This window comes from Cimex lectularius, unplaced genomic scaffold (genome assembly GCF_000648675.2).
Source record: "Cimex lectularius strain Harlan isolate CLEC.00 unplaced genomic scaffold, Clec_2.1 scaffold395, whole genome shotgun sequence".
Taxonomy (NCBI): domain Eukaryota; kingdom Metazoa; phylum Arthropoda; class Insecta; order Hemiptera; family Cimicidae; genus Cimex; species Cimex lectularius.
In genome coordinates this window covers 56,402-81,268 of record NW_019393402.1, presented here as the reverse complement: position 1 = coordinate 81,268, position 24,867 = coordinate 56,402, and the positions used below count along the sequence as shown (strand labels likewise).

At 34.9% G+C, this 24,867-nt stretch overlaps 2 protein-coding genes across 7 annotated transcripts in view; one reads left to right on the top strand and one right to left on the bottom strand.

The window, feature by feature from the left end:
* The first annotated feature begins 480 nt into the window (after positions 1–480).
* On the top strand, positions 481–3,472 carry LOC106660773 (metallo-beta-lactamase domain-containing protein 1). 2 transcript variants are annotated; one of them, XM_014383684.2, is made up of 5 exons: positions 481–591; positions 2,597–2,757; positions 2,818–2,982; positions 3,061–3,171; positions 3,233–3,472. In XM_014383684.2, exons 2-5 carry the CDS (start codon positions 2,604–2,606, stop codon positions 3,415–3,417), a joined length of 615 nt encoding a protein of 204 aa, XP_014239170.1. In that variant the 5' UTR covers positions 481–591; positions 2,597–2,603; the 3' UTR covers positions 3,418–3,472. The 2 variants fall into 2 exon arrangements, with proteins under 2 accessions (XP_014239170.1, XP_014239171.1); XM_014383685.2 differs by having other exon boundaries at positions 2,567–2,757.
* Positions 3,463–24,867, bottom strand: part of LOC106660772 (sodium/hydrogen exchanger 7) — a 28,717-nt gene continuing 7,312 nt past the window's right edge. The window contains exons 6-16 of one of the 5 annotated variants that reach the window (XM_014383682.2): positions 24,699–24,843; positions 24,460–24,565; positions 24,205–24,407; positions 23,996–24,107; positions 23,777–23,930; positions 23,657–23,711; positions 18,684–18,716; positions 16,134–16,328; positions 15,987–16,058; positions 8,922–8,996; positions 4,551–4,637 (exon numbers count right to left, since the gene is read on the bottom strand). In XM_014383682.2, the coding sequence (XP_014239168.1) occupies positions 8,949–8,996; positions 15,987–16,058; positions 16,134–16,328; positions 18,684–18,716; positions 23,657–23,711; positions 23,777–23,930; positions 23,996–24,107; positions 24,205–24,407; positions 24,460–24,565; positions 24,699–24,843 (1,123 nt within the window). In that variant the 3' untranslated portion in view covers positions 4,551–4,637; positions 8,922–8,948. Of the gene's footprint in view, positions 4,638–6,592; positions 8,403–8,592; positions 8,678–8,921; positions 8,997–15,986; positions 16,059–16,133; positions 16,329–18,683; positions 18,717–23,656; positions 23,712–23,776; positions 23,931–23,995; positions 24,108–24,204; positions 24,408–24,459; positions 24,566–24,698; positions 24,844–24,867 lie in introns of those variants that run through there. The other 4 variants (XM_014383678.2, XM_014383679.2, XM_014383680.2 and 1 more) reach the window with 4 other exon arrangements.

Below are 24,867 nucleotides of genomic sequence, written 5' to 3'. Positions count from 1 at the left end.
GAATTTTGATTCACTCAGAAATAATAAATAAGAATATGAATTTCAAGAGTCGAAACAGTACTGGTACAGTAGAAAGGTGTTTTGAAGCAAAATTTTGTGTACAATTTAATATTTTGTTAGCATAACAAAAAAAATAATTGGATTTGGTTTTTAAATAAATTTAGTATCAATGTTTTCGAGATTTAAGAAAAAATAGAGGTGTTCCAATATTATTTTGACCAACTGTATATAATGCATAAGAGTGATTCACACACTACACCATAATAACAGATTATGGTAAAACAAAATAAATAATATTTTTACAATTATGTTCGTTTGCATAAATAATAGAATAATTAAATAATAATATCCCACATGCACTAAATTAAATAAGATTAATATTCACTTACTTATTCTTGCTGTTCCTTAACATGGCAGGTTGAAAATGGCGGTTCACGTTCGCAGTGGTGCCAACCCAATCTTGATTCTAGAACGTGTACGTTAGATAAGAAAGTGATAACGTTGTTGGCTTGATGCTGATATCCCTAACTCTTACATAAAGAATGTAATGTAATACCCTATGACTTTCTACAAATACCATTAACTTTAAAGGTATTTCTTCCTTTTTTATTTCACCATTTTATATAGGATGTATATATATCGTACATTAAATAACGTTTTGTTAGCAGTAATAAACAATGTAAAACAAGAAATTTATGTCAAATGGTTTGAAACGCATGCTACCAAGAAATTGCAAATAGCTGAATTGCTATCAAGCTGTTTAATCATATACAATCATTCTCAGCATAAAGTCTGTTCTGAAGAAAAGTGTGACAACAAACCACATATGACAATGTTTTTCTTTAGAAATGTCAATTTAATAAGGCTTCTAAGTTTTCTCTTCCATCTGAACATGAGCCAAAACTTTCATGCTTTCCTTCTTCAGGGCCCTGATGGTCAGTCTTCCTTTCTTCCACTATTACCTAAAAGATCTATGTATAAGATACCCTTCTTGATTTCGAAACTTTGATAAGTGCACTACCCTCATGGTACTTTCTGGGCCAATGCTTTGCTCTCAAAAGACATGCTTCGATGGTTCTTTTTCTTTGTGACATTTGGCAGGATTTTGTCTCGTTGTTCTGATTTTTTGAGGCGGTAATTTTCCGATTGTATTTCACCCGATGAATTCATCCAATGCAGTCATTTTTTTCTCCATCCATATGTTCAGTTCTGCTTTTAGTATGCTTTGGGTGTGTCAATTTGCGGTTCTGGCCCAAAATGCATGATGCCTGCTCCTGCCTTGGCCAGTTGTCAGCCTGTACACCTTCAAACCCTTAATATCAAATTTATTGTGCTTTTGACCCCCAAGCCTCAAAAAATGCAATTTCTGCGGTTCCTCTTTGCTTATTTCTCTAAGCGTCAACATCGTACCTTAAGGCATCTGCAGCATCCGCCTATTCCACCCCTTCTGAGATATCCATAAGTATATGCTTGAGGGTTTTTTAATAACTTCTTTTGTCTTCTCCAAGCTGCAGTTTTGTTTTTGAGGGAGCTGGAGTTTTGTTTAATTTTGATTTTTAGGTGATTTGTCCCCTGTCTGAACCTCACATGACAGGGGAAGTCATTATTTAAAACGGAAGTTGCTTGGTATCCATTGTTTCTTTAATAAGGCTAGACTTCCCAATAGTTATGCACCTTGGCTTGACAGAGGGGAAGATTTTTATGGCAGGATAATGTGCATCTAAAAGTGTGAAGGAAATGAGGAATGATGGTTTGATTAAGTTGGAATACCTCCCTGCAGATAGGGATGCCCCAGAGCCCCTTCTGACTTTTTGAAGGGCCAGTCAAGCTCCACTCAGTCTTCAGCCTGTGAAGTGCAGTGTTTGCTAGGGATCACTACTAGGAAGAGATGTTGGTGTTTCATCCCTCGTAGTCCACCTTATACAAAACACAACTTCAACTACTGAACATATGGAGTGAAACTGTGGGGTTCCACCAAGCAATCTAGTGCAACCATTCTTCCAATTAAAAGTATTCAAATTGTGAAAGCTCCTTACATTTTGTAAACAAACTAATCTGATTCCTGCCTTCTAAAGTTCCACACCAAGCTTTTGATCCATAACCCTGCTGCCCACCCCCTTTCTTATCCCGAGAGCACGCCACATTGCCTTAAATTGGCCTTGTTGACAGCCTCAAGATATTCTCATCCCTTAATAACTCATATTGAGGGCCAGAGTATTGTTGGTGTCTCATAAAATGTCCTCCAGGTAACCACTAGCCATAGTGTCAGTGTTTTCATTAGGAGAATAAAAAACATATATTACATGTATACCAATATTTGTAATATGCATTTACACGTACAGGCAATTTTGTATATTTTAACAAAATTTTCAGAAACAGAAAAACAAGATAACATGAGGATAAATTAAAAATTCACATTTAATTAACACCTTCGGTCAATTAATATCGATGCATTTTATAAATTTTAATCATAAATTTTTTTAATAATGTATGCAAATACTACATAAAAAATGTACAAAAATTTTCTTTAAATTGTGTTCTAAAATATTTTCAAATCTGTTTTTAGGTTACAAATTATTTCTATTTGTTTTTATAGGCACGATATGCCATACAAAATTCACATAATAAGTGAGGGGTACATCAGGCCAATTGAAGGTGGTGGTTCTCATGCTAACTGCTCTTGCACGCTTGTTACTGGGCGGCACAATGTGATTGTTGACACAATGACTGCTTGGGATAAAGACCATATTTTGCAGAGTAAGCCAAGCACCGGGATAAAATTGTAATCCATTGTCAGTTAATATGGATTTTCACCAGGACTGAAGGACCACAATGTCAACCCAGATGATGTAGATTTTGTCGTTTGCACCCATGGCCATTCAGACCATGTCGGAAACAACAACTTGTTCCTGAAAGCTAAACAAATTGTAGGCCATTGTATTCAATCAGGGACTAGATTTTTTAAGGAGCCATTCAGTCAAGGTTAATCAATAATCCATTGCAATTCACCAATCTCTTATTAACAAAAAACAAAAAAATTGTTTCATGTCAATATAACAGGAAATAATTATGAACTTGATGAAGGCCTGGTTGTAATACCAACTCCTGGCCATACACTGTCCTGTGTCACATTGTTGGTCGATTCTTTCGACGGAAAAGTGGCTCTGACCGGTGAGAGTTAATTCAGTTACACCTATTAAGAAACATGCATGAAAAACAAATATTTTAACAGGTGATTTATTCGAGAGTGAAGATGACCTGTTTAACGAATCAGTTTGGATAGAGGCTGGGAGTGAAGACCCTGAATTACAAAGGAAAAGCCGGAAAAAAGTTATTGCATTAGCTGATTGGATCATCCCAGGTCATGGAAGAGCATTCAAAGTGACTCCTGAAATAAAATCCAAATATGGAGTATAAACAAACAGAGGATTATTTGTAATTGAAAAATTATAAATACATCAATTCATTTGTATTTGTATCATTTTTATTCAATGTGTATAACCAGTTTGTTCCATACAATTCCTTCAATTTCACAGCCCAACTAAGCAGTAATTCAACAATATATGAATATCACAATATGAACATAAGTTATAAAATCAAACTAGTTGGCTGCTCGATTTATTTTTTGTGACAATATGTACCTTTTAGTTAATATATTTAAGTATTTGTTTAGTTCTTTTTTTATTAGTAACAATATATACAAGTAATAAAGTACAAATGGATAAGAAACACTTAAGGTGTAAAGTGAAAATAAAGTGGTCAAATTTTTTGAAAAGTCAATTTGTACTTATGTAAGACTTTGAATATGTTCCATGATATTTTCCATAAAATTGGGAAGCTAATTAATATCTATTTCACAACCAAATACAATAAATACAATATCAAACAATATTTATAATAAACACAATAAATAATCATGCTCTTTAGGGATTTACTAGTAAATTAAATTGCTAAATCTAATAGAAAGTAACAATTTCTATAGACTATGAAAAATTCAATAAAGGTTTGACAAGCTGTTTTGAACAGGTAGACTAGAATAAAAATTATTAATTTATGTTAAGGAATATTTTTATAAATTTGCAAATGGTGATAAAATTTGCTTGTGATTAATTTGACAATGCTTTGCAAGACATTAAAATCACTTTTTGTTTAATAGGACCAAGATAGAAAACAACTTGACATCCTTGAAATCTAAAAACCATAATTATGGCGTTTTTGTTCATTTTAGCATTTCATTTTCAGTCTTAATGAATTTGTTAGTACCAACACTCCAATATTCTCTTGCAGACTTGCAACACAACAATAAATTACACTTACAAGAGGATGAACCAACCTTGAAGCAATTGTTAAAGTACACAAACATTTAACAAACTTTTAAAGCATTTTCAGGGAAAAAATCGAATTTCTAAACAACTTACAATAAAATAAGCATAAAGCCAAAAAATTAAATAAACAATTATACAGTTGATTTATCCTCGTTTGTCTACTACTCGTCATAGAACAAAGTATTTACTAGCTTTTAAATTTTTCGTCATAAAATTATGATAAAGCGTGGTAACTTAAAGTGGTTTGCCATCCAGCCCAGGCAGGCTGATCCTTGTGTTTATCATGCTCACATCGCTGTCCCTGGAGCCTGTCTGAAATGAAAATATATAATGTTCATACAAACAATTTCAGCTCTCTCACCCCCCCCCATAATTTAAAACTTTGATCATAGAATGTATTTTAAATGCAAATTTTGTATTAAAACAACTATATTAAGGAATGTAGGTGTAAACAAGATAAAATAGGAATGGAAATGGAAACTCACAAATTAAAAAAAAAATTAAAACATAACTGCAATAAAATGTAATAATGTATAAAAAAAATCTGATCCACTACAACCATCTTTCATACCAAATTGTTAGCCATAGAAACGTGCACATCAAATAAATAACACACATTGCAAGGGTGTGACAATAATACAATAAAGCCGACAGATTAAAATAGACAAATTAAATCCAAATTATTTTGAAACTGTCTGAATATCCCAACCAAATTGAGATATACGAATAGCGTAATATTAAGGTGGATTACATGTCATGGGAGAATTTCAGGCAAAGAGGCAGCAGACATAATAGCTAAAAGGGACCTAAACAATAATAGCATAAATTATAGCTACTTTAAAAAAAGAACTGGAGTCTTGGGTTACTAAAGAATGCCACAAATACTGGGAAAGTTATCAGGTATGAGGTAAGCAAAAAGACTACTCGCTAAAATAACCCACAGAGGAAATCCTAGTCAATAGAAAGGAATTTAAAATCCTAATGCCTCCTAATTTCAAGTGCGGCGGTTTGATTGACTCTCAACTAGTTGCCTTGTGAAGGCTTTTCTTAGCTGGTTTCACATCTAATTTGAATTTGAACATTCGTAATTAACTTGTGGAATCAACTTCTCTTCCCAATGTCAGTATAATGTGGGAAGCAGGAGCACTTATTGTACAAAAAAGGAGGAAAACTAGTCATAGAAAAGTATGAGTTCATTCGTTGTAACAAAATTGGGAAACAGACACTTCCATCCAAAATTATCTCCTTTTAATTTTGTCTCTAATTGCGGGATAAATACGAATTTCTTCAATGAACTGTTCCACGTTGAAACTTGCAATGTCAACGCTTTCTATGGTGAACTCAGTTGACTCAACTAGGCAAATGGTGAAGGACGAATGCTGAATTGTGTCAACTTGTCAGGATGAGAGCATGAGCAATTCTTGTCCCTGCTGGCCACCAGACAAGTTGGCTGAGTTCTGGTGGTTCCAAATCATTTACTACAGGGATATCCTTCTTGACACCCATCCTAAGAGTCTATTTTACAGAACATTATTAATCAAAATATCACTTTAAAAAAAAATATAAAAAAAAGTGTCGACTATGACTAGAGGAGACAGAAACAACAGAACATATCCTATGCAAATGCCCTCCAATATCTAGGAAAAGGCTATGGTACCTAGGAAAATAATAATTAAGCAATGTAGACCTTGATTCCACACCCCTGAGTAAAATTCTGTACTTCATTAAATGAAAATTTTGATTAACGAATTAGCAAAGATGAACATTTAAATGCTAAAGAAGGAAGTCCCTACAAATTCAAATGTAAAATAAATGCCGAATCTTTGAACTATCTACCTTCTAAAAGCAGCCTAAGAAAAAATTATTAATGAATTCCTTTTTGATTTGGTTCTATATTTTTATATTGCTATCAATCTGCTGAAGTTCGACAACAAATTTTGGGGTCTCACACTCTCACCAGTGCACTTTATGCAGAAATATTTGAAGAAAACATTATTTAAAAAACGAAAATTATCTATTGAGGAAGGTGGTAATATGGATATGTTAATGGACGAAGTTTTTTGCTTTTGGGGAGGATCATTGAACATTTCTCGTGACATAACAACTAAAAATATAGAACTGAGACCAAATAAATTGCGTTGAGAAAACTTTTTCACTTACAATAATCCAATTCAATGTAGGTAACATAAAAACCAGTCTAATGCACATAATTAAAACATACATTTTACATGAAATCATAGATGGGTAAAAAAAAATTGTGTAACAAAAGAAAATAATTTTATTGACAAGCTTTAAATCATATCGTCATCAGGGTTGTATAAACTGTTAATTTAACGAATTAATTTGTTTGAATATGAGGATAATTAGCTGATAGTTTGTTAAGAAAAGGATCTTTAACATCCCTTTCTTTTACCTATAATTGTAAAATTAGTCTAATTAACAATAAAAAGATTTCCAAAGTACACAAACAGAAACACAGTTTTAAGAAAGATGTTCAAAACAAAATAATGAACATTAATGAAATGTTATGAGAAAATATTTGTATAAATGTATGTGTTCTTGTTTTTTTAATTGTAATTTGTATGAGGTATCTACAAAAAGTAAGAAAGTTAAGAAAACGAGAAAAATCAATGGCAAAAAAAGAAAAATTTACTGTTTTTGCACAGAGGGCCAGGATGATAAATATTTGTCAGCCCATAAACAATATATATTACTACTACAAAACTATTAAAATGTTTCAAAGTATTTAAAATAATTTAATCTGTGACTAAAATAATTATCATTTGTACACACTGCATTTATGTTTACATTCATCCATACACAAGGACATGCAGGTGAAAATAAAGCAACTTTCCATTTTACTATTTTATATAAAAATATACATTAAATCAATAACAAACAGAAAAAAAAACCCAACAAATAGTAAGGAAAATAGTTAAGTGATAAAAGAGATAAACTTCTAAAATACACAAAGAAAAAAGGGTTCTGACAAATAGAAAATATTCCAAATATCACAAAGAAAAATAACATAGCTTTGTATAATGTACTATATGTAACATATTCATTTTGATGAAAGTGACTAAACTTATAATTATTTGAACTCTTGACTTCAACTGTCAACAACAGTAACTTTTGTCTTTCAAAATTCCCTAGCAAAACAAAATGAAAATTATTTAATTTTAAAATTTCTAAGGCAACAATTTTTTTTAAATAATTAATTTGTAGCTTAAGAAACATCAATGTCAAAAATTTGGTCCACATTATTAAAGCAGTAGTTAAAAAATACAATAAAAGAAAAAAATGAAAGGCAAATTTCAAAAATCGTTAAGTTGAAGTTTTATCCAGTTAACTACAAAAATAATAAGAGAGACTAGACTACTAATACAACAATGCTGTGTATAATTTATTTTATGATTCTCCATAATAAAAATCTACCATTGGTTGGATCACTTTCATGTTATAAAACTGAACCCTCTCTTTGACAAATTAATTCTCACCATGGTTTTATACTGTCTCAGAATTTTAAAACAAATTCAATTTCCTCAATACTCTCAAGCATTGAATTAATATACTCATAAAAAACCAAAATGTTGATTTCAATTATAATAAAATAACAAGACTAGAAAAATGTAATACACAATGAAATCAAAGCTGATTCAGGCTTTCAAAAGCACATGCCATTTCATGGCTCAACTTTAAGCAAAAATAATACATAAGCAACATTAATGTAGAAAGTTAAAAAAAATTATATTAAAAAATAAAATAATAATAATAATAATGGATAACAATTTCTACTTAGATAATCTTACTTTGCATGCACCTTATTTTAGTTTAAAATTCACATTACCCATAAAATGTACGACTATATTTTTTATCAAAATCACAGGTTGATTGGTATATCACACAGAAAAAAATTCACTGGTCACAGGATACATTTCACATATGTATCACCATACCCACCAAAACAAAATTCAAATGACTCATAATTATACTAGACAATCTAATAGGATGTCATGCTTATCATGCATCAAGGCGAGGAATTGGTGTTATACGTCCAGGAACTATGGATACTGGGTTCTGAAATAAAAATAAAAATATAAACAATAAAAATAATGCGCAAGTATTGTCAAATATTTTTTCACTAAAATTCAATATCTGCCGCATTTAAAAATTCGCAAGCAATTACTCCAGGCTACATGACTTCAATTAAAACTAATCCTTATAAGCAAGATAAATAAACACTGATATTAAAAAGTATTTATTGTTTATTTTATTTTAAAAATTAACACTCCTTCTAAGTGTTTCTACGTATCCATGATTAATGGTCTGAAACTGAGTTCGGTCATTGCAAACTATAAAACAAAAAAGAATAGAAATATAAAAAAATTGAACTGTTAACATGCGTTTAACTCAAATATAACTTTCAAATATATTTTTTACTAAATCGAAGTTCTTTTGCTTTAAAATAAATAAAACAAAATACACAAAGAGTACATGTATGATAATGGAATACAAATAAATTTTCTTACATTTCAAACATAAAATATTAATAAATGGTATAAACGTGCAGATTAAGTGTATTTTTTTCCAACTGACCTAGGATGTCACCGATATTTAGAGGGGTTACATGAAGTGTTGGTGCTCAGGGCTTAAGTGAGACACAGCATCGTCCTTAAGTGTGGCATAAGAGAGCAGCATGCACAAATTAAGTCCAAATTATTCTCACATTCTAAACTATTGAATTTTATTTTCAGAAATTCATAAAGAGTAGATTCTTTTTTCTTAGACTCCATAGCACTTAAATAATTATTATAGAATATAATACAACACTGAAGCCTAGTGCACAAAGCTGCGATTACATCACTAAATATTTTTAACACTTGATAGCAGTGCTAACAGAAAAAAAAACAAGGTAAATTAGAGAACTTACTAGTTTACATGTATTGAACAAAAATAAAGTTTCTATATACCTGTTTATTACTACTCATTAATAAATATTACTGCTCATTAAAAACAACAAGAATGATTCCAAAGATCATTTTTCAAGCTGGTTTAAAAAAAGACAAACTACATACAAGAATTTTTTTTCTTAAATAAGTATAAAAATATAATTTAAATGTAAAACAATCTAAGATAAATAGACAGTGCATATTTCATTTTTGAATAACTCAAATCATAAACTGAAAATTAACATGTATGTAAAACTTTTAAACTGTCTTAGACTGTACCTGCTTCACTGACAATCAGTGTCAAAGTACAAGAAATAAATAATTTATTTAAAAATGTACTAATAATATAAAAATCCTACAAGACTATTTTGACCAACAGAGTGCATTTTAAAGGTTAAACGCTTCTTAAAAAATTTAAATGAGCGGCATAAATTAGTTTTATTTCAAACATGTTTAAAATGTTACTGCATCAATAACTTATACAGTATATATGTGTATGTAAGCTTCTTGTAATTTCGTGTACATGTATTTATTGGCAAAGATGTAGGAGCAAATGGCATAAATGATGATGGGACTGGTCGCCCAATGTTATATTCTGGATTGACGGAATACATCCTTATTTTTAGTGTAGAGTGAATTTAAAATACCTAGGTGGCCACCCCTATTGTTTGTTTATTTAATTATTTAAACAAGGGTTGCAGAGGCCATATCAACCCTTAAAGTGTTGATGTTTTTGAAAAAAAAAAATGCGCATTTATTTTTTTGTAAGTATGTCGGGTTCGAATGGAGGGACAATGGATTCGAACCCGGGACCTTTATCTTACAGTGATGAACACCATTTCAACATATAAACCGTAAACGTACTGTGTTCCAGTTAGGTGGAACCTGAAGCAGGCTGCTGGCCACTTTTCTCCACGTCCTACTCTCACAGGAAATGTCAACAGAGATCTCTGGCTCGTTGAGAAGTTTTTCAATCCCCCGGACATGTGATTTAGACCTTATGTGCCTTGGTGAGATGAAGACTGTGCCCAAGTGCACATGGAGGTGAGCGTTTTGGGCTTCAGAGACACCCAATAGAAGATAATCTGATTATGTATAAAGTGAAAAGAGCAGGCATACCCTGTCCCAAGCCAAAGATGGGCTCATCCACCGCTCCTGTGTGCGTTGATCTACATAAGCGCCTCACAGGCATGTGGGGTATCATTCAAAAGCAGGAAGCATATAGCATGTGAGGATGCGTAGACTACATCTACTGAGTCCCAAGGATGGGCACAGGGAAGTGGGTGAGGAACGGTGATGTGTCACTTATAACCCCTCCCATTCCTGCAACTTCTTGTTTTCTCGAGGCAGCCACTGTAAGGATATCTTCAGAGGTCAAACTAAAGGAGGTATCACGCCCTGCTCATTCAGTGAAGACGTAGCAATTCTAGGGTGGAGCAGGCGCAATCTAAAAGGACGTGCACTGGAAGCCTCATGGTCACCCGTTGCCTGAATATTAGGGGAGAGCCTGACCACTTCTCTCCTGAATATATCATGTGGAGAATGAACAGTTTTGATCCGAGATGTGTTACACAGCCTGAAAAGGTGGGCTCACAATCTCAGAATTATCCCTCGAGGTGAGGTAGTCAGGATAGGCGGTCGATTTGTTCAACCCTTGAATGATCATTCTCACCTCTCTCATCCACTCAGAGGAACTGTACCCCATCATTTGTGAGATCATGGGGACAAAGCGTGATATATTGTGCTTGGGGCATGGGACAAAATCTGAAAATAAGAGAACTTGTGAGTGTAACACACATTCACTCGTAAGCAGAAGTGCGTCGCAACTCACCTTGAAAAACAAAATGTCTGCTAAGCCCGCGAACTAGGTGCAGAGGAAAAAGATCCTCATGTTTCTTTTCAAGATTGTGAGCAACTATGGGATAATGTCCCAAGCCAAAAGGAAATCCCTAGCAAAGTACGTGAACGGCATCAACTCTTATATTTTGATTGGGCAAGCCTGGTGCAGGATCATCTCTCTGGCTGAACTAGAACTCCATAAGAAGTACTGAACTGAGTACGAAACATGGGAACATAATCAAGGCTTTGGATGTCGCTGGTGAATTGGCACAACACTTTGCAGCATTACCAAGTTCTGTGGTTTATTTTGACAGCTTTCATAGAATGAAAACCGAAACAGAACAAATCTGTATTGACTTTGATGGCAGTGAGAGAGAGAGGTGTATAACCAACCCCTGACAGTTGGAAAATTGGAGGCCCTGTTGGGGTACGCCATGAATTCAAGCCCCAGGTGCAACAGTATCCCATATGAAATGCTGTGAATCCTTCCCCAGGGTGCGAAGCATAACCTATTGGAATTCTTCATTCACATAGCCACCTGGAGTCTTGGGGGCAAAAGCGTTTTACAGCCAGTATCAGGTGGGAATCCATAGGCATCGTTCTGCAGTCAATTATGCTTGCCTTCTTGAGAGTGATATTCAGAATACGTTTCTGAATAGAGAGCACTCTCTGGCTGTATTCTTTGGCCTCGATAAAGCATATGATACAACATGGAGATATGTGATATTTCGGAAATGTAGGAATATTGGATTTAGAGGCATATTATCCCAGTTTCTTGAGGCTTTCTGGAGGAACCAAAGATTCCCTGTCAGATTGGGGTCTGTGCTCTCTCCAGGGACTTTGTTCAAGAGAATAGAGTCCGTCAGGGTTCTCAGTGATACGCATTTTCTCAATTGCAGTGAACAATATCGACCAATTAGACAATTATTTTATGTCAACAGCTTATGCTTCCTTTCACGAGGTTAGAGAGGTTATAAAGCCAGCAATAAACATTATGGATGGAAGAGCCGAGGAAACCGGTTTCGCTTTCTCTGCATCAAAAACTGTTGCATCCACTTTTGCAGGTTGAGGAGGGCTCACACCCCTCTGCATCTCTGTCTGAGGGATGCTGCGACAAGGTACCTAGAGTTGGTGAAGATCCTAGGCTTCACGTTTGATTGAAATCGTCGGTCACGTCAGGTGGGGAGCAAACAGGAAGACCCTCCTGAAGACATTTGACTCACTGTTGTGGTCAAGCTTGTTTTATGGTTGCATGGCATATTTTTCAGCCTGAAAAACAAGCCTGCAGATGATTGATAGGCTCTACTATCAGGTCTTTGAGTGGTCTCTTGTTCATTCAGAACAAGCCCTTTGACCAGCCTGTGCTGGCGACGTACTGGGAGTACTGCCGCCCGAATTTCAGAGGGAACAGCTCACCCTCTACTATGTAGCAGGGTTCCTTGCCAAACCGGGACATCCAATTTCGGGTGCACTTACGTTCAATAAGAAAAAACAGTGTTTTTCGAAAATTAATTACATTAGCTGTTTAGAAAATTTAAAGATGCCAGTACAGTAGAATATACAAGCAAATTCAGACTCAGACGCAACCTCTAAGAATACTCTCCAGCGAGGCCTTAAGGAGTACTCACTGGGAACTGCCCTCAAGCGGGACAACCGGCCAACTCCATTCTGGGTCCTCTAGGATGGCCAAGACTACTCCACCCGTACCTTTACCAAACTAAGTTCTTGGAGCTTAGGTCTAAGTACACTGGTTTTTGGCTCATCTTAACAGACAGGTCTAAGACTGACAAAGGTATGGCTTGTGCCCTGTATCGCGAGGGTGTGTCCATTTTGTATTCGCTCCTACCACGCAAGAGAATTACATGGCAGAATTATATGCGATTTGGCAAGTGCTTGGGGTGATTCAAGACGATGGTGGCTATTCTGACCTAGCCTGCACCAACTCCTTCAGGGCAGTTATTGTTGTCCGTGACAGGTTTTCTGTTGACCCTCTCATAGTGCTTTTATTGGAGAGATACCACAAACTGAAGCGTCTCAGCAAATGGTACTTGTTGTTGGCGTACTTGGACAAAGGTCTGGAGGGTGGACGAGGCGGCTAAGTTCCCACCTCCGGACTTAATCACCATAATTGCCCCTCGGATGTAAAGAATGCAATAAAAAAAACATTTAAAGAATGTGGCAGCATCAATGAGCCGGGTTGACAGAAAAGCTCTCTTGTATCAAGAGCAGTGTGGATTCTGACTCGTAGAAGAAGGGTTGTCCTCTCCACAGATATTTACTTTTGGGCCAAACCTCATGTATGTGTCCAGTATGCAGAGAAAGGTTGCTCAAAGTGTCCCACCTAATTGAAGGGTGCAATTCCTTGGCTCCATACCAATAGCATGCAGGAATTTCACCCGATTTGAGAATTGTGCTTGAGCACAGCAGCTGTTCCCTGTTCCGATTCTTGGAGGAAACAGGGTTGTTTTATTGTATATAGTAATAATAGTTTTATACACCTAGCTTGTGTTCTGAGGGAATGTATTTATTAGCAGGAATGTATGAATATGTGTAAAGGGTAATGGAGGAACATCAAGTACTCCACCACCCAACTGAATGGATAATATGTAAATAGGAAAGAATATATGTACAAATGAATGTAAGTATGAATGGGTTTTTGGAACTGCATGCACTGGGTGCTAAATTGACCCCCCCCCCCAGAGCCCAATCTCGGAGGCTTGACAGATAAGACTGAGGACTGCCAACAACTGGGGTGGGTGATTCTCGAGTCTGCCAGCAGTAAATAGCAAAAATCTGGAATTGCTGGTATACCATGGGAAGTGAATAGGCTCAACTCAGCACAGAATACAGACATGTGCAGATTTGAGCCTATATAAATACAAACCCAAATCTTCGAAAAAAATGTTTTTCTTAATAAACATAATTATTCCTTTTACAAAAATTAAGGAAAAGGATAAAGAACAAAGCTATTTTTTTGTTCTTTCAGAAAGTAAAAATATTAAGCTGAACTTCATCAGTTTCTTTTTAGTTTTTTTTTAAATTATAAATTCAAAGATAGCAAAATATATGTAGAAACTGTTAAATTCAGTTTATGTATTTATTTATTTTTTTTAACTTTCTGATAGAAAAAAAATTCATTGTAAAAAGGAACACATGTTCAATAAGAAAACAGTGTTTTTCGAAAATTAATTTATGTTAGCTGTTTAGTAAATTTAAATGGAAACAGTTACAATTGAAATAAAATGGGTAACATTCGAGTTGTAAAGAGTTACATTTGACTTGGAAAGGGCTAAATTTAGTTTGTAGATTGTTTCATTTGATTTAGGAAAGGATCAAATAGATTAGGAAATGCTATAATTTCATCCTAATGATTTAAGCACATACATTTAAAATATTTTAAGGTGAATGAATTTTGAAATCCCGTCTTCCTTTTAAATTTACTTTATTCATTCGTGTATGCATTTGAATTCGATGATGACATTATTTATTGGTCCTATTTTTACTGCAAATAAATATATTTTTTATTCCCTACACCAAAATGGCGAAAATAAGTGATATTTGTAATGATTATTAGTGTTAGAGATTTTAATTATTCCTACTGCAGAAATACAGATTCAATGAGTTTGCCACTGTGAACATCATTTTGATAGTATGTAAAAATGTATTTATTCAAACATTTTTTAGCATTTCACCATCTTCGACACTGAATGCATCTGCCAGACCAACTGAGTAAGGATAGGCAGACCAAACTGATCAGTAACGACCAAATTTCAAATAAAACTATAAATGAATTTTTTTGTGTGTGAATATTTTCCATTATCATAGATGTATTCTTTCAGTAGTGCCATGAAAATTACCAAATTTAGCAACTATATAAATTAATAATATAAAACTACAAATATATATGGCTGATTATTAAACTAGGAGTTGGAAAGAGAAGAAAAAGAGAAAATGTTTTCAGATTGAAATTGTATTTCTTGAAGTTTCGGCTCTCTTGAAACCATAAATAAAAAATAAAGATCTTCATCACATACTCAAAAATTATGGAGTGCAATAATCTATGTTATACACCAATGAAGATGGAAATAAATACATTGTCAAACAACAATTTTTTTTTGGGGGGGGGATGGGGTCAATAAGAATTTCAAACCTTTTCTCCTCTGCGACCTATATAGGTCACTGTGTAACCCCTACAATAATAATCAAACCTTAAAAACAGTACTTTTCTCTATAAGACTAAGCAATTTCCTCAGTGCTTCTTCGCACATCTTGTTTCACCTTTCACTTCCCTGGCCTACTCCTTGAATAATAATCAACAAATATGGAATCCAGCCCGGCCGACAAAAATAAAATCAACAATATATTTTTAGGGATTAACCAGAGGTTTTGACTAATAATGTTTTGTTGTAATTTTAAGTTTCTAAAGTAACTGTTTCATCAAAATAATAAGTTAAGAAATAAAGTTCAGTTTATCATAATAATAAGATTTGTATTACCATAATTTTGTTTTTTTATAGTTGGTTAATATTTCATGTTAATCTTTTTGCTGAACTTTATTTGAAGTATAGTGTACCATATATTAATAGAGCTCCTTTAGCCATAAACTTCTTAAAATTTTGGTACAAAATAATATGTAAGCAATTTTTCTAGAGAATACTATTTACGATTTACTATTACGATAACTAGTGAAAAGCTTAAGAAACTATTTGCTACAGTTAAAAGTAAATAATAAATCTTTAAGCATCTATGTTCTCTGTGTGGATGTGCAATGTTTACTAAGCGAAATAAAAACTAAAGATTTCCACATGTTTAAATATTTCTGGCAACTGGACGAAATCATGCTAGACAGAGACAAAGAAACCAGAAAACTCACCCTTTGCGTTCCCCTCGTACCATCAGGTTCTTGAATGCAAAGGTCAGAATCAGACTCTGACCGGTAAGGTTCCTGAAGTACAAAAATAAAATAAATATATTTTTTAAAAAGTCTGTGTGTGGATAGAAGGAAATGAGAGATAATTACCGCATCGCTGTATGACATTTGTTGTGTCGTAGTCAAATATCTTGCTATTGTGTTCAGTGAGACAGGCAACGTCTCGAGCAGTGTTGGTCTAGCATGGGTCAACAGTGGTTTCATGAAGTTAGTATCAAAATTACCCCAAATCTTTGCCAGCCAAGCTTTTTCCCCACTTCCCCTTGGACTAGTAGCACCATCCTCCTGAAGATTAACCAAAATGATACTAAAATTATGTTTTCCATGAATTTAAAATACACACATTCATGCTCTATACTATAAAGAAAAGTACAAGTACAGACAAAAAATGGTTAAAAAAATAATAACAAATGAGTTAGCCATTCACTATATATTTTAATTGTTAAAGTTAATAAAAACTAGGTATTCCATGGAAGTTTACTTTATTTAGAGATGCATGTTTTGGGCTATACAGCCCATATTCAGCATTCCGCATTCCCACATTCAACAGATGGGCTTTATGACCCCAACTTCCATCTCTAAATAAATTAACTACCATGGAATACCGGATTTCTTTCAACCTTATTATTCTATCTCACTGTGGACTCAACTATGAATATATATTTTAATACTGTCATTTTCTTGAGCAATAAATATGTCCATTCCATGCAGGATCTATGAGTTGAATGTAGGATAGAGGCTAATGAAAATAAATGCAAAATCATCATAAGATTCTTATTTCTCAAGTTTTCAATAAACAATATATCATCCCCAAACAGGAACAAATCTAGGAAATTTTAAATGTCAAAATAAAATGTGATCACCAAAGAATAAGAAAGCAAAATGTATGAAGAAATTCACTAGTTTTGAAGTCCGCTTGACCAAGTAATATCTTACAATTAATTAAGGTTTTTAGTTGAGATAAAAAAATTAATGGCATAAGCGGGATTCGAACCCACGATAAGAAAAATGGCAAAAAGGAGGGAAAATTCAAAAGGTGGGGTTGAGATGGGAAGTTGGTGTCCCAGTGGATCGAGGTCACGATAGCTCAAGTGGTAGAGTAGCGGCGTATCTAGCAGAAGATCGTGGGTTCGAATCCCACTCATGCCATTAACATTTTTATCTAAACTAAAAACCTTAATTAATTGTAAGAAGTAACTTCAATCATGTTAAGAACAAAAAATTCATTTTTGTCCTTAAAAAATAGACATTTTTTAGGAGATCATGCATGTCTGTTCTGATGAAAATCGTCTTGTGATGTCATTTTATATATGGACATCAAATTTAATTGTGGCTTAAATTTTGGACATCACTTGACAAAGGATATCTCTGGATATATATTATGAAGCTGTATCATTATTCAACAATTTCAGTAATAAAATCCATACAAAGAAGCAGAATGAATCATTGCAAGATTTTTCCTTGTGAAACAACACAACAGTAATTAAAAAGAAAAGTAGTAACAATTATTGTCATACATACTTTTTAAAAAAATTAATAAAATAAATACTCTGTATTTTATTTCTAGCTGTCATCAAATGATATTTGTAAAAGTATATCAAACATTTTTTTTCTCTTTTTACTAGTCCGCATATGTAAATAAGTTAGAGAACAGTGGCTTAATCAGTTTGACATTTACTGTACATGAACTTATATTTTGTTGAAAAGAATTGATTCTAAGGAATCATACTCGGGCTAATATCCAAGCTCATAAGGCCATTATTACTACTAATGTTTATGTGTATGTTTTAATGTTTACGAGCTAATAATTTATTAAATTTACTTAAATATTGAGATGTAATTTACAATTTTTTATCTTTATAATTCACTACCATATACATTTCAATTCTTGACAACATAATAAACCTACGATTAAGTATGGTATTAAGTGTCATGGACGAGGGGTCAGACCAACTTAATGAAGTATGGCAATACGATGCTATAACAATCTTGCCAGTGGAGTCTATTTTGTATTTTATTATTATTATATAACAGAAATTTCCTGAAAAACAAAATGGAATGACAGAGAAAGCCACAAAGAAACAAAGCTGGTGGCTAGCTGGCTAAAAAATTATATAAATCATAAAAAAAACCCTACAGTACTTATGCAAAATTATCAGGATGCATGCACTGAACTAATTAAGGGCACAGACATTAACACTTATGGAAAGAACATTTCTTATTTTATGGTTATTTTCGGTTTATTTTATTTATATTTAAGTTGTTAATTTGGCATAGGTTTGTTCATACTTGACCTACATATTCTCTCTTCAGCAATGCTAAAATGCGCCTGAATAATGCAAGAATAGGCGGACCAGGATGACTGCGAATTCATTGTGAATTAATTTAGTATTTTCAAATATACCCTTTTGTGAACTGTATGATAATATAAATTTTTTTAAATACGATTAATTACACTTTAAGCATTGATTAGAGATCAAAATACACAGGTAAAATTGTAGCATAGTTTCAATCTTTTTTACAAGATAATGGGAAAACAACAAAAATATGACAATCCATGCTTTGGTCATCAAGACAGACAACGTCAAGGGGCTTGAGGGACAACAATGAAATAATGAAACTCCGAAACTTTATACATACCGCATTTGTATTTCCAGTCGATTCATAATTCAGCTACAACGTGGATTGGGAGTTTCAGTTGAGGAGAGTTAAAGGGATGGAGAAACAGAAAAAAATACAACATGCATGAGAATCAGAATAATTAATTTTCTTGTAAAGGCTTTTCTTTATATTTAACGGGGGACTGTAATGTCATTTTAATAAATCTACAAGCCATCAATATTTAACTTGAAAATCTTTTGTAAAAGAAGACTTTTTGCAATAGCAATCGTAATAGCAATAAAAAATATTTTTTTAAACTTGTGAAAGCACTTCAATCTACAGTAGTGAACAAATATTCCTCAGTGTGTCATTTACTGGCAGAAAATTTAGAAAAGGATTGATAATTTTCAAAATCACCTTTAAAAGTGATGAGTCTGCTGAACCATACACAGTGAGGAAAGTATGTAAATAATTGAAAAAACATTTTCAAATTGATAAATTTATGATTTGTTCATTTCAAGTTAATCCTTTTTTTTAATCTTTCAAGCTCCTCACTGGTAATGGTGAAGACGTATATTTGTATCCAACCATAACTTTTTTTTAACCATTTCAGTTTTAGTGGTCCATTGACCAAGTTACTTCTTTCAATTAATTATTCTTTTTATTATTTTATTTTTTAATTTTAAACAGAATATATAAGAAATAACTAGACAATAGAGAATTTCAGAAAAACACTGCATTAGTAAAAAAACACCACACTTTTGAAAAGTAAAATCTTTTGGATTTCGATGAAAAATTGTGTTTAATGATTTATAATTAAATTACATTAATATGATTTTATATATTGTATAACGACTACAGATTCAATTCTATCTTCCTAATCTACAAATTTTGTGGGGAAATAATATTTTAAATGAAATTTTCAGGTGAATTTGTTGATTAGTGATATTGCTATGCTTCTCTTTGTTGGCTTGAATACTTGCAAGTTTCGTTTGACAATTTGAGAAATTATTTTTTTCTATAATGTATTGACTCAAGCTCATTCACAAAGTTAATAGCTCCTCATTTTACTGAAAACACTTTAAAGACTTAAACACTTACAAGTGCAACAACGCTCACCTACCATTTTTAAAGTCTAAACATTACTTAATTATTAAACTACTGTCTAACAATATTTAATATATTAAAGAAAACAATACTCATATTTTTTATAACTGAGTCAAAGAAAAGAATTTCTTTACATTTAATTTAAATTTAAATTTAACAATTAAAATGAAGGGTACTTTTTACTTTTTAACAATAAAAGGACCTCCCAGACATAAGGATAAACTGTGTACACACACACACACACACACACAGGAGAGAGAGAGAGAGAGAGAGAGAGAGAGAGAGAGGAGAGGGAGAGGAGAGAGAGAGAAAGAGCCACAAGCAAATCAACATTACACATCCTAGAACTCAGCTCATGGCAGTGTTGAGGGTGACAAACAGGTTGGGCAGATGGTTCGCTGGGCAGGGTGGCCTTCCTGGGCTGTTACATGAGCTGAGTAGCTCTGGAGTAATCTAAAGGGTGTGGTTGGATCAAATCCCTCCCAAAGACCTCTGAATTAAAGGTATTTTGATGTTTATTTCATTGTACTCAGTCGTGGGAGGCCTGTTTGGTGGTGCCAAATACTCACACTGTCATAAATACTGGAACAGTACACACCCTAGAGTTACTGTCCCTAGAAGGCCCCCTCTCCCACTCTTGAAATCTGGGCAATATTCCCAAGCCAGTAGCCATTCAGAGAAGCGAGCAGTGAGGGGTGTGCCCCTCCCCTCCTCTCAAACATCACTGGTAGGTGGAAAACTGATGTACAAACCCCCATGACCACCAGAAGCTGGGCTCTCTCAAGGGACACCTCTGATTGCATCACCATCCAGGGAGGAGCTACAGACATCCAAAGAAACTTGGGTAACAGAGCTAGGCTCCTCCGCAGAATCGGAAATTGACACACGGTGGTGAGGTGCCTACCCCACCAATAATGTCGGGCAATTTTAATGCCCACAATGGCCCTGGTGGGGATTACGGATGCTAGGGGCACAGGAATTGGGGACCTAATTGGAGAATCAAGACTCAAGACTGGTCCCCCTGAATGAACATGCTGCTACACATATTGATTTAAGCACTGGAAGAATTAGCGCAATTGACCTGTCAATAGTCTCGCCCTCCCTGGCAACAATGGTAGAATGGGTTCCACTTTTGTGATCACATCAAGCATAGTCCTGAGGAGTTCTGTTGTTAGGCAGATGTACCATGTTGTTCTAGCTATGTGGGCCTTGAGGCGAGCGAATTGGCCTCTTTTCTCTACGTCATAGACTTTTCCTACCCTCACAGGAGATGTCAACACATCTACCTGTAGATCTCACATATTGTGGTAGAGCGAGAACTGCACTTGAGCACAAGCATTGAAGTGGGCTTTTCAGCACTTCAGAAGGCACCCAAAGGTGGATAATTTGACTATGTACAAAGTTAAAAGAGCCAGGGGAATAAACTGTCCCAAGCCAAAGGGAATCCCTAGCGAAATATGTGGAAGGCATCAACTCTCGTACTTCGACTAAGGAAGCCTGGTGAAAGATCAGGGCTCTCTCTGACTGAACTAGAACTCCGTTGATAGCTGGTACTTAATACAGAGTGCGGAAACATAATCGAGGCTTCAGATGTCGCTAGGGAATTGGCATGACACTTTGCAGCCATGTCAAGTTCCGCAGCTTGCACCAATAGCTTTCACAGAATGAAAACTGAGGCAGAATGAATCCAGATTGACTTTGATAATGGTGAGAGAGAGGTGTATAACCGTCCTCTAAAGATTGGAGAATTGGACGTCGTATTGGGGCGCACCCAGAATTCAAGCCCCCGGTGTGACAGTATCCCACAAGAAATGCATAGCATGTTGGAATTCAACACTTTAACACCTTATGGGCTATGGGTTCCTACCCCGACTATTGGCATGTCCTTCCTGCCCCTATGGTGGGCAGGGACACAAATCCAGCGACAAATTACTGGCCGATCTCCCAGAAAACATGTCTAAGAAAACACCAGGAGTCCATAATAAACGGTCGTTTGACCTGGTGTCTTGAGGCAAAAGGGTTTTACGGCCAGTATCAGGTATGAATCTGTAGACATCATTCTGCAGTCAATCATGCTTGCCTTCTTGAGAGAGATATTCAGGATACGTTTCTGAATAGAGAGCATGCTCTGGTTGCATTCTTTGACCTCAATAAAGCATAATGTGATGTGGACAGATGCGATACTTCAGAAATGTTGGAATATCATATTTAGAGGCAAATTATCCCAGTTCCTTGAGGTTTTCTTGAGGAACCAAAGACTCTGTGTCAGATTGGGTTTCATGCTCTCCAGGGACTTTGTTTGCAAGAGAATTGAGTCCCTCAGTGTTCAGTGAAAAATGTTACACTTTTCTCGATCACAGTGAACGGTATTGCTGCTAGTGTCACCTGGCCAATCAGACAATTACTGAACACAACCTCTGCTTTTTCCTTTCAGGGAAAGACCTAGAGGAGTTAAAGGGGTGATGCAGTCTGCAATAAACCTTGTGGCTGGAAGAGCCAAGAAAACCAAATTCCAACTTGTGTGTCCACTTTTGCAGGCTGAGGAGGGCCCACAGCCCTGTGCAGCTCTGTGTAAGTGGGTGCTGCGATAGAGTTGATGAGATTCCTCAGCCTCATATTTGATCAAAAGCTTAGATGGCAGCCAAACATTGACGCTGTTGAGGTAAATGGAAGGAAAATAAACATTATTAAAGTTCATCGATCACTTCAGTGCACAGAGAAACCCTCCTGAAAATGTTTGACTCGCTGCTATACTCAACCTTGTTTTATGGTTTCATGTCCTATTCTTCAGTCCAAAAAACATGCATGCAGATGGTTGATAAGCTTTACTACAAGGGTCTTCGAGCGGCTCTGGTACGTTCAGAACAAGCCCTTTGGCCAGCCTTTGCTGCGAGCTGCTACAGCGTGAATTTCGGAGGGACCAGCTCACCCTCAGCTCTGTGGAAGGGTTCCTTGCCAAATCAAGCCATCTGCTTTCAGGTGCAATCCTTAAATGCCTGTACAGTAGAATATACGAGCAACTTCAGTCCCAGACGCAACCTCTAGGAATACACTTCGGCAAATCTGTGACGATCTCGCCATGTTAGCCAAGTTGTCTACTCTGCCATACCTTTACCGAGCTAAGTTCTTGGAGCTTAGACTGGGGTACACTAGTTTTCAAATTGTCTTTACAGACAGGTTTAAGATTGATGAATGTATGATGTGTGCTGTGCATCGCAAGGGTGCGTCCACTTCGTTCAGAACCATATGCAATTTGGGTCCCCTGTTACGATTCTTGAAAGAAACAAGGTTGTTTATTGTATAAATAATTTTTAGTTGTATCTAGCTTGTTATGAGTGAATGTGTTTATTAGTGTGAATATATGAGAGGGTTGATGGCAGTATATGAGTACCCTCAGTTCAGTTGTGTAATATGTGTAAAGGGTGATGGAGGAATATCGAGTACTTCACCTTCCTAATTCGATGATTGGTATATAAAAAGGAGTGAATGTAAGTAAGAACGTGAATATGAATGGGTTTGGAAGTGCACGCGTTGGATCCTAAATTGACCTAGCTGTTGACCCCCCCCTCGGAGGAGCTCAACCTCGAAGGCTGGATGGATAAGACTGAGGTCTGCCCTCGGACTGCCAACAACCGTGGTGGGTGTCAGCAGTTTAATATAAATTGCAAAAGTTGGAATTGCCGGTGGACTACGAGAAGTGAATAGGCTCAACTCGACATATGTTTGTATGTATGTTCATGTGCGGATTTGTGCCTATATAAATCCAAATCCAAATCCAAAAATACTATAAAATGACAAATCCATGAGTATTGCTTTGGGACTATTAACTTCATTTATTTCACCATGCAGTCATACATGCATAAATAGGTATTTATTCTAAAAAGTAGAAATCATTTTGAACTTACATTGTGACTTCCACAGGCATATGGTAGGGCCTCCATCTCTTCTTCAACTCCAACGCTGAACAATAAACCTTTTTTTTGTAAACTACTATTTGATTTTTTTTTTTTTTTAATAATGCTTACGGGATGTTGAATAGAGAAAGGAGCTGCATGGTAGCACCACCTTGCACAATTACTGTGAAAATAACTATCAAAGATGTTGTAGTGAGCATTGCTTGCCTTGCCTCTGACACTGTATTCCTTATAGCCAGGGCAAAAGACATTGCACCCCTTAAGCCTGGCGAGTTTAACAATTGGTTAAAAATATTCAACACAGTTTTTAATACAGGAAAAATTACTTACCAGCAAAAAACAACATATGCTGGAAATTTGATGCAATTTTTGGCTTTCTACCTAAATTGAGGAGAAATGATAGTGGATAGATGTTTGTAGCCCTACTGAAAGCTGCGCAAAACTGTTAAATCATTAAGGAAACCATAATCCACATTTAAAATTTAAAAATGCATTTAAAGAATTTAGTTATTAGTTCAAATGTTTGGTGGGAAGGATACCAGTCCAGCAATAATAAAACCAGCATCAAAACGATGTTTTGGAAATGTAAACATTGAAACTCCCAGATAGGAAAAGATAAAGTTCTCAGCTAAAAAGTTCAGGAGTTCAAAAAGTTGTTTTGTCCTTTTTCTTGACTCCCTCGTCAGATTGTTGTAGGTATAATGAGCCTGAAATATGCCACAAAACAGCACAGAGACAATACCTGAAAATAAAGAACTTTAGAGTTACTTTTTTTTAACTTATATTTATTTTACCAGTTAAGTCAGCAGCTTCAGCAATAAGGAAAGTAGCATATGACATTAGGACGAAAAGAGCAGTTTCTAACAGAGGGAAGTCTCCTATCCTTGTAAACTTGGTCAAGTGATCATTTATTAAGGAATTTTATTGACAAATTTATTGACATTCATTACAAAATAATACTACCAAATTACCCAAACTAAAATTAAATAATTAATAAATCTCATTAAATATTAATTTAAGATAAAAAGGATATAAGTGCAGTCAAACAACCCATGCAAGATCCTATGATCAAAGAAAATGAAAATATGCCAATGAAATCTCCAACAGCCCGCAAGAAAGCGGCAGATTCAAAGACTCCTCCTCCTTCTGTGGAGTGTCTTTCATAGTTCTGTATTGAACTAGATAGAAATTTTTTTTAACAT